This window comes from Hypanus sabinus, chromosome 2, assembly GCF_030144855.1.
Source record: "Hypanus sabinus isolate sHypSab1 chromosome 2, sHypSab1.hap1, whole genome shotgun sequence".
NCBI classification, from domain to species: Eukaryota; Metazoa; Chordata; class Chondrichthyes; order Myliobatiformes; family Dasyatidae; genus Hypanus; species Hypanus sabinus.
The window spans coordinates 74,012,393-74,022,570 of record NC_082707.1 but is presented as its reverse complement, the minus strand read 5'-3'; the positions used below and the strand labels follow the sequence as shown (position 1 = coordinate 74,022,570).

At 39.4% G+C, this 10,178-nt stretch overlaps 1 protein-coding gene across 3 annotated transcripts; it reads left to right on the top strand.

The window, feature by feature from the left end:
• The first annotated feature begins 826 nt into the window (after positions 1–826).
• Positions 827–9,458, top strand: LOC132404958 (uncharacterized protein DDB_G0292642-like). 3 transcript variants are annotated; one of them, XM_059989583.1, is made up of 4 exons: positions 827–983; positions 5,276–5,373; positions 5,469–5,642; positions 8,225–9,458. In XM_059989583.1, exons 1-4 carry the CDS (start codon positions 905–907, stop codon positions 8,921–8,923), a joined length of 1,050 nt encoding a protein of 349 aa, XP_059845566.1. In that variant the 5' UTR covers positions 827–904; the 3' UTR covers positions 8,924–9,458. The 3 variants fall into 3 exon arrangements, with proteins under 3 accessions (XP_059845566.1, XP_059845583.1, XP_059845575.1); XM_059989600.1 differs by lacking the exon at positions 827–983 and adding an exon at positions 1,529–1,638; XM_059989592.1 differs by lacking the exon at positions 827–983 and adding an exon at positions 4,162–4,344.
• Positions 9,459–10,178: the final 720 nt, after the last annotated feature.

Sequence of the window (10,178 nt, the reverse complement as noted above, 5' to 3'; positions counted from 1 at the left end):
GCTGGTGTTTAAAAATGAGGCGCAGATCATCCACATTCACACCACCTTAAAAATAGAGAAATTGAGAAAAGAGTGAACCACTGAGAAACCCTGATTAATAAATAGTTAGATTTTAAAGTTAAACATACTCATGTCCAGAAATGACTCGAGAAAACTAAATTCAAAGTAAAGGAAACAATGTGCCTCGATCGGCGGAGCTACATGGATTATTGAGGTTCCCATTCTCAACTTCCAAAACCTGGCAGGTCAGACTACCTAGCCAATTTTAATCTCAGAAACCCCGTATAATATGTTATTGAAGTCCCTGTTAAATTGGCAATTTGGTTATCAGCATTTTTTTTTAATAAGGTAATTATCTTCATCGCATTAAATTCAGCTTCCGACTCTGATAGATCAACCATAATTCTTTCGCCTTTCAAACCAATAACGCACACTTGATAGATCTTTCCCATTTTGGTCTCAGCAGCTTCGCTTGCTGCTGCAATACCCGTGAAGGTCTGTTAAAATGATCTGGATTAAGTTTCACTTGCGTTACGGAGCTCTGGCTGAAGGGTGGGCTTTTCGATGTTTTGTGAACCGACCAGGGGACCGAAGTTAGCAAGTCAATGTCAGAAGGGGGCATAATGTTGGGATATCTCTGGGAGAGGTGGGCATAAAACAGGGCAAACTTTCCTGGGGAGCGTATTTTTAACAAAACAACAAAAAGTATCCAAGTAAAATGTTAAACACGGGGAAAAGGGATAATTCGGAGACAAACTGCACCCGGAAGGAAATTAAAGGAAGACACCGTCTCCTTTTCGAGGGCGTGGCCAGAGGGTTTACATTTCACTGCACTTGTTTGGCGTAACCTACAATCGTAGTTTCTGATCTGCACAAACCCCACTGTTGTGCAGGTGCATCGAATATGAGCAGCTGCGGAGGAATGAGCCGTGATTCCATTTACAACAGACTGAAATTTGTTAAGCGACCGGACGAGATCACAGGTAAAATATACATCACATCAAGAGTAAAATAAGGAGTGACCCCCAACACCGAGTTTGGGTGGGCAAACTCACTCCAGTGCTTGTGCACAAGTTGCCGTCACAGATTTACGGCGCAGCTCACAGCGGAAAGCGTATTATTTGGAATATATTTCTACATGGGTCTTTGGCTGGTCGAGGTTCCAGAATGGAAAGGGATCTCCTGGTAAACCCGGACCTGGTTAGGTAGGCTTGGATAGTGAGACGTCGGTATTAATACTCCAAAGTGTTTATGATATATTTGAACAATTTTTAGTTACCACAATTCCCCACTCCCATCTACCGACGGTAATCATTCAACCATTAGTTTGATGAAGAACCTATTTAAATTTGCCTTAAAATATTCAAAAGATTTATGATCATTGTCGAATGAGAAGTAAAAAATGATGCTTTCGCCAATCATGTTGTTCATGAACTTGAAGACACCAGGATAGCTTAGCGGTTAGCGTGAGATATTACCGTATGGGGTGTCGAAGTTCCGAGTTCATTTCGGGGTCCACCTGTCAGGAGTTTGTACGTTCTCCCCGTGATGGAGTGGGTAGCCTAACGGTTAGTAGCCTAACTAGTAGTTGTAATTTTCATGGAAAGTAATATAAATGACTTTTGCAACAGTTTCATGGTATGTGGCTGCAAATTGATTGGTTTTATTTTAGTTTTCATCTGCCTGATTAAAATCATTCCATTGAAAAGAAAAGACCTTGAGAGCTGAACTTTCAAGGATATATGGTGTATCAGAAAGATAGGTTAGTGGACAGAGGGGGTGGGTGGCCCTGTGTATAAGAAATAATATTAAATCACTATAAAGGGATGACATAGGGTTGGAAGGTGTAGCGTCTCTATGGGTTGAGTTAAGAAATGACAAGGGTAAAAGGACCCAATAGCAGTTGTTTACTGGCCTCCAAACAGCAGTCAGGATGTGGATTACAATTTACAAAGGGACTAGCAGGAAGGAGAGCAGAGCAGTAATGGCCGGAGTTTCTGCGAAATATGAGGCAAGTGCAAGACAAATATATTCCAGATAAGAAGAAATTTTCAAAGGGAAGAAGGAAACTACTGTGGCTGGCAAGTGAAGTCAGAGCCAAAGTAAAAGCAACAGAGAGGGCATACGAGCAAGCCAGAGCTGGTGGGAAGATAGAGGATAGAGAAGCTTTTAGAAACTTGCAGAAGAAAAGTAAGAGGGTCATTCAAAAGGAAAAGATGGATTATGAAAGGAAGCTAGTGTCTAATATCAAAGAAGATACTAAAAGTTTCTTTAAGTATATAAAGAGTAAAAGAGACTTGAGGGTAGATATAGGACCAGTACAAAATGACACTGGAGATATTGTAATGAGAGATGCAGAGATGGCAGAAGAACTGAATGCATATTTTGCATCAGTCTTCACAGTAGAAGACACCTGCAGTATACTGAACATTCAAGAGTGTCAGGGAAATGAAGTATGCACAGTGAAAATTACAACTGAGAAGGTGCTCAGGAAGTTTCATGGGCTGAGGGTGGATAAATCTCCTGGACCTGATGAAATGCACCCTTGGGTTCTGAATGGAGTAGCTGGAGAGATTGCAGAGGCAATAACAATGATCTTCAAGAATCAATACATTCTGGCATTGTACTGGATGACTCGAAAATTGCAAATATTACTCTGTTATTTAAGAAGGGTGGGAGGAAGCAGAAAGGAAACTATAGACCTGTTAGCCTGACATCAGTGGTTGGGAATTTGTTAGAATCGATAGTTAGGGATGAGATTAAGGAGTACCTGGAGGTACATGACAAGATAGGCCAAAGCCAGCATGGTTTCCTGAAAGGAAAATCCTGTCTGACTAACCTACTGCAACTTTTTGAGGAAATTACAAGCAGGGTAGACAAAGGAGATGTGGTGTACTTGGATTTTCAGAAGGCCTTTGACAAGGTGCTGTACATGAGGCTGCTTAGCAAGATAAAATTCCCATGTATTTACAGGAAAGTTAATAGAGTGGGTGGAGCATTGGCTGCTTGGCAGAAAACAGAGAGTGGGAATAAAGGGATCCTACTCTGTCTGGCTGCCGGTTACCAGTGGAGTTCCACAGGGGTCGGTGTTGGGACCACAGCTTTTTACTATGCATGTCAATGATTTGGGCTATGGGATTAATGAATTTGTGAAAAATTTGCTGATGGTACAAAGATAGGTGGAGGAGTGGGAGTGTTGAAGGAACAGAGAGCCTGCAAAGAGACATAGATAGTTTAGCGGAACAGGCAAAGAAGAGGCAAATGAAATACAATGTTGGAAAGTGTATTTCATGCACATTGGTGGAAGAAATAAACAGGCAGACTATTATTTAGATGGAAATATATTCAAAATGCAAAGATACAAAGGGACTTGGGAGTCCTTGTGCAGGATACTCTTAAGGTGAACCTCTAGATTGAGTCGGTGGTGAAGAAGGTGAATGCAATGTTGGCATTCATTTCTAGAGGTATGGTATATAAGAGCAGGGATGTGATGTTGAGGCTCTATAAGGCTCTTGTGAGAGCAAACTTGAAGTATTGTGTGCAGTTTTGTGCTCCTTATTTTAGAAAGGATATATTGACATTGGAGACGGTTCAGTGAAGATTCATGAGATTGATTCCAGGAATGAAAGGGTTACTGTATGAGGAACATCTGGCACTCTTGGACTTTATTCCTGGAGTTCAGGAGAATTGGGGGGGATCTCATAGAAATACTCTGAATGTAAAAAGGCCTGAAGAGATTAGAAATGGCAAAGTTATTTCCCATGGTAGGGGATTCTAGTACAAAAGAGCATGACTTCAGGATTGAAGGACGTCCATTTAGAACAGAGAATGGCCTACTTCTGCTCCTATATCATATGGTCTTATATTCTTTCATTCAAACAAAATTACTTTTTACTTAAAACCCGAAAATGCTTCTGTACTCAGTCAAATTTTAGGCTAACTATTGTTTACTGTTATAATCATTTATAATTTATCTTATTGTTACTTGTGCTTGCCATTCTGTGGATTAGCAATCAAACATTGTTGATTTATGTTGAGTTACTCTTTCCTCTTGTGTCTGTGGTATCCTGATGTGCTACATCTTGTGTTCTTTTTCTCCAAATATAAAATGGTAAGCCTCTTGGTTTTGAGCTGTCAGTTACAAGCTGTCAGTTACGAAGTTCAGAAGTCTGTTCCATTGAGTAGGGTGTGGTTCTAAACTGTATGCCTCAGCCGAGGAAAAGCCCAGTCCCATATCCTACATCACGGACCTATGAGACAGGATTTGCCAGGAAAGTCTGCCATATTTGATGGGAATTCAGCTATGTTGCCAAGATTTCAATGTTCTACAAATATTACTTTCAGGTAGGAATACATTATATATCAGCTCTGACATTCCAACCTCATGTCCCAACTATCAATAGGCAATGGGCTCTTCCAGTGATGCAGACTTGACCTGCGGGTTTTTTTGGCATGTTGATTGGCAAGAGGACAGCAGCCAAGTGAGACCCTGGAAGGAAAGAGTGTCCCTAGGTTATTGTCAGGGGAGTTGAGTTCGGGTGAGGATTGCGACGTTGAGATCTAGTTAGCAGATATAGAGAAAGATACAGTGTTTTCTTTCCCTAATTTTGGTAGAAATAATATTACATGCCAGTCACTATTAAAAATTTGAAAGGATTTCCTAATCATAATAACCTTAATCAAATGGATCATGCTTCTAATGTTTTCAGAAATATAAACACAAAATTTAAGGTGATACTATTACATTGTCATTATTTAAAACCCTTGGCTACTTTAGGGAAAACACAGAAATTAGTAGATGTTTGGAATGTGCTGCCATGGAGGTGATAAAGACAAATATCCGCAGCATTCAAGAAGAATTTAAACAGACACATGAACCAGAAGAGTATGACAGAACACAGACCCTATGCAAGCAGACGGGATTAGTTTAACTTAGCTTCATGGTTGGTGTTGACATGATGTACCTATGAGCCTTTTCCTGTTATGTACTTTTCTATGCTCTATAACAGAAAACAACCCAGAGCTCCTTCAAATCACCCCAGGATACACTCCAGTTGAAATGAAAATATATGTTTTGTAACCATCAGTATATCTGTTCATTTCTTCACTCACTGTTCTGGTAGTCTCTTTACCAATCAGATCAAATTTATTGAACCATTTTAGTTTATCTAAGCAAATACTTTTAATGAAAGCACTGTTCAAGAAGTTGTGGTCGGTGTACACTTAAATCCTTAAACAAATTCTGTAGTAATTCCAACAAAATGTTCTATTGCAGGAGATGATGACCCAAATGTTTACAGAGTGGAAATGTCCTGTGGACACACTGTGGATCCCATTTCACTCACGGAATGGTGTCGTAGCCGTATCAGCCAGGTGGATATCACAAACAATCCTTTCTGTTGTATCTCATGCTCAATTCACTTTTTAAATGGGAATGCTTTACAATATTTGTTCAATTTCTATTACAGGGTCATTTCAAATTCTACTGCCCTGCAATAATAGATGGGATAAATAAAGGCTGTGGAAAGGAATGGTCCTACATGGAGGTGTGCAGACATGCATTGCTCTCTGTTGAGGAACGACAGGATTTTGAAGAGAAGCTTGCCACTCTCGCCGCTTCAAGTTACTATGAATACAAACAGGTAAAGAGGACTGGCATCTAACTAACTGCTAATAAGTAGGGGTCATTACTGGGTTTGTGAAAGCTGTGAAGCTTGGGATGGTGTGAGAGTCTGAAGAAATGAGGTAATATTCGGGGAGGTTGACAGGCAATATTTTAAAAAGGACTACTATACAACAGAAATTTCAACATACTAAGCCAATGTTCTCACAAGGGTTTCCCAGAGACTATAACAATGAACAGGTTAACTGACCATTTTACTGCAAAAGAGAACTGAAAGATTACCTAATCAAAGGGCTTAAAATTATAAGGAGATTTGAAATGATCAATCTAGAGAAGAAATATTCACTTGTGGAAGAATACAATTTTCGATACTGTAATACAGAACTTTCTTGAAGAAATCCCATCGGGAATTCAGGAGAGACTAGAGAGAAATGCATAGTAACTGAGATCAATTTCAAAGAAGGCGAGGAAGGTGGATGAGTACATGAAGAAATAAAGATACACTGAGGGGCTGACATGAAATTAACTGACAAGCTTTATATGTGAAAATGAAAAAGTAGTCTGTGTTTCAGGCTGAGACCCTTCTTTAGGATTGGAAAGGAAGATGAAGACACCAGAATAAAAAAAATGAGTGGGGTGTGTGGAAGGAGAACTTGCTAGAATATGATAGATTAACTCAGATGGGTGGAAAAGGTAAAGAGCTGGAGAAGAAGGACTTTCCCATCAAACTCGCAGACAATTGATTTTTGGACTGTTACAGTGTAGTGGGCGGACCTCTACCTTGCAGAGGCCAGGAGGCACGACCCCACTCCAGTCCATCAAAGAATTGTATCCAACACCATCACAAGTCAAGTCAAAATTTTTATTGTCATTTCAAGCATAACTGCTATGGACAGTACATAGTAAAAATGAGACAACATTTTTCAGGACCATGGTGTTACTACTGAACTACATAAAAAACAACACAGAGAAAAAAAACAACAACTATACTAGATTACAGACCTACCCAGGACTGCATAAAGTGTGCAAAACAGTGCAGGCATTACAATAAATAATAAACAGACAATAGGGCAGTAAGCTGTCAGTCCAGGCTTTGGGTATTGAGGACTCTGATAGCTTGGGGGAAGAAAATATTACACAGTCTGTTTGTGAGACCCCGAATGCTTTGGTGCCTTTTCCCAGATGGCAGGAGGGAGAAGAGTTTGTATGAGGGGTGCGTGGGGTCCTTCATAATGCTAACCTCATCAACTCTGGAAAACTCAAACTTTCCTTACCCTGCACTGCTCATGTTTAGCTCCCACCCAAAATCCAGAAATCTGAGTGTCTGAGTCTCTTCTCACCCTGTCTCCTGTAGAAATGCTGTTGTCTTTTCTCAGTTCCTTCAGTTCCACTGTATTTGTTCCAGGATGAGGCTTTCCTTTCCAGGACATCAGAGATACCATCTAGGTGTCTACATGGTGTCCACAGGATCTCGTATCTAACGCTCTAACTATGGAATCCTTGATCAATACTACATTCCTCTTCTCCTCCATTCTCTTCTGAGCCACAGCACCAAACTCTCCTTTCCTAGGTTGTTGGAAATAAGATATATAACCTTCCTTACTTTATATTGTGGAGATTAGCAAACATGATGAACCAAGAACAGGAATGATCTAGAGAAACACAAGCAAATGAGCTTCTCTGTCTGGTATGGTGGGGTGCTACTGCACAGGATCAAAAGAAACTGCAGGAGGTTGTGAACTTAGTCAGTTCCATCATGAGCACTAGACTCTGTAGCATCCAGGACACCTTAAAGGAACAATGCCTCACAAAGGCAGCATCCATCATTAAGGATCTCCATCACCCAGAACATGCCCCCATCTCATTGGTACCATCACAGAGCTTCATGAGCCCGAAGGCGTACACTCGATGGTTCAGGATCAGCTTCTTGCCTTCTGACATCCAATTTCTGAATGCACATTGAACCCATGAACTCTATATCACTACCTTTTTATTTTTTATATTTTTCCCTATTTAACTTGACTTTTATATATATAAATTTACTGTAATTCATGTTTTTCCCCGTTATTATTTATTGCATGTTACTGCTGCAGTAAAGACTACAAATTTCACGACACATGCCAGTGATATTAAACCTGATTCTGATTCTGAAATGAGATCAGTTTAGATGGATGGCTCAGTTTGCAGGGAGCTGTTGGACGAAAGGGCCAGCTCACGTGCTGAATGAATCTTTGACTCTATGACTCAGATGCGTGCCTCCGTTGTAAATCAGTGTAAGGGTACACAGTCTCACTCAGTGATTGTGGTATAAACCCATTTGATCAAAGAATTGATCATCAGTTGAATATAACTCCAGAAATCTCTCAATGTATTTAGTACTTAGCCAACTGCTTGGGTATAACACTTCCGGGGGGTGGGGGAGGTTACTGCGATAATGATTTCATGTCTAAGTTACAGAAAATTTAATTTGTATGGAACATCAAAAAATATCAATACAGGAGATGCCATGACATTTACAAGCTAAGACTACATTATTATTTACAGTGGATGATCAGAAGTGTATGTCCTTAATTACTAATTTCATCATCTGTCTTTGTTAAGTGTCCTAGGTGTGGGAGCAATGTGGGACGGAAAGATGAGATGAACGTATCAGTGACTTGTTCAGTCTGCACGGCCATTGATGGAATCCCTTTTGAATTTTGCTGGCAATGTATGAAGAAGTGGAAAGGCCCAGCTCCGCGATCTGATAAATGTGATAATGAAGGATGCATTAATGAGCAGCTGAAATGCTTGAAGAATTGTGACACAAAAACTTTACCTGACAGCAATGTTCAAAATTGTCCTATACTCCGTGCTTGTCCCACTTGTGGTTTGCTTATAAAACATAAAGCTATGTGCAAATATGTCGTGTGCATCAGATGCAATAAGGAATTTTGCTTTGCCTGCCTTAACACAAAGGCAAATTGCAGGGCATCTTCTGAGTATTCTTGTTATTGTGCTATACCTGTAGCCCCAAGGCAAACAAGTATTCCAGTGTGGAATCGTACTCAAGTTCAGACCTCCAATTCCACCTCAGATTCCTATTCAATTGGCAGTCCAAGTCCCACTCCACCACCCGCTCCAAGGCTCACTCCATCACGAGCTCCAATGCCACATCCCGCTCCAATGATACGTTACGCTCCAATACCACGCTCTGCTCCAAGTCCCACTCTTAATTATATTACATTTACTGAACAAATCATTCAGATTCATGTTCAGGATTCTTCTTTAAATTCTAATTCTAATTGCACAATTCTATAAGTAAACAATCTATATCAGACATTGCTGAAGATACAAAAATGTAGTACAGTCAGTTAAATGTTGTTAGAGCGTATTATGTAATTTGCTTGACCCTTTGTTCTCTTGTGATGGATTATTTCATTCATTGTTCCAATGGTGATGTGATCTGAGAATACATAAGTAGAATAAATAATTGTCATTTCATCTTCCATAAAACATCCAGCCCTGGTTTAAAGTGGATTAATGCATTATATGTATATACAGTTTAAGTGCACGATAATCATGTCTCTTCATTTTTGTGCAACATTCTGTGTATAATGTGAGGAAAACATAACTGATCGCCTTTGAATTTACTGTTCTTCTGCAAGCACTTCTTGCTTTAGTAAGTTTATAAGTATTAACCTGTGAAATGGATCAATATTCAAATATCCAAAAATAGGCTGGTGCATTCAGTAGTGTATCATCTTGTGTGGTAATGTCATTAAAATATTTTCAACTATTTTATAATCTTCTGTAAAATAAAATTTACGTTGAGCAGAGTTGCACAAAACGGAATGTGGGGCAAGTCCATTTAAGTGAATAAATGGAAACAAAAAACAAAAATAAATTGTTCAAATCACAAGATGTAGCCCAAAACATGTCACCCACTCACATCCATCAGATGCTTAATCCATAATAATGTACTTGCAATGAGTCTTTATAATTTAAATTATTCACTTCAGAAAAAAATGTTGGTTACTCACTGAGAAACACACCATCACAGGAGACAGAGCTTATCCTTCAGTGGTGTACACAGTCTTTAGGCATAGGTTGAAGACGTAAAGGGAAAAATCTAACAGACACCTGAAGAGCAACTTCTTCATGCAGAAGGAGGTGAGTGTATGAAACCTGTTGCCAGAGAAATTACTTGATGAATGAGTTGGGTGAAAGGGCCTGTTCCGATGTTGATTTACTCGATCACTCTGTGACTGTTGCCCTTCACAGTTGTTTAAGTATGTACTGTTTGCATTTAAGAATGCTGTCAATATGTTTAGTAATTCCATAGACCAAAATAATCTTACAATAATACAATTAACAGATAATGATATTAGAATATAGTTTATAGTTAAAACACTGCTAAGGCCCACATTTCTAAGAAATGTATCAAATGTTTACATCATTTTAATCCGTGGTGAACCTAATGTTAATCTGCTGACAATGTAGTGGTATGGTTAACATTTGTAATAATAGTGTTACCCACTTCCTTCTGCTGTACTGCTCACATCAACTTGCTTAC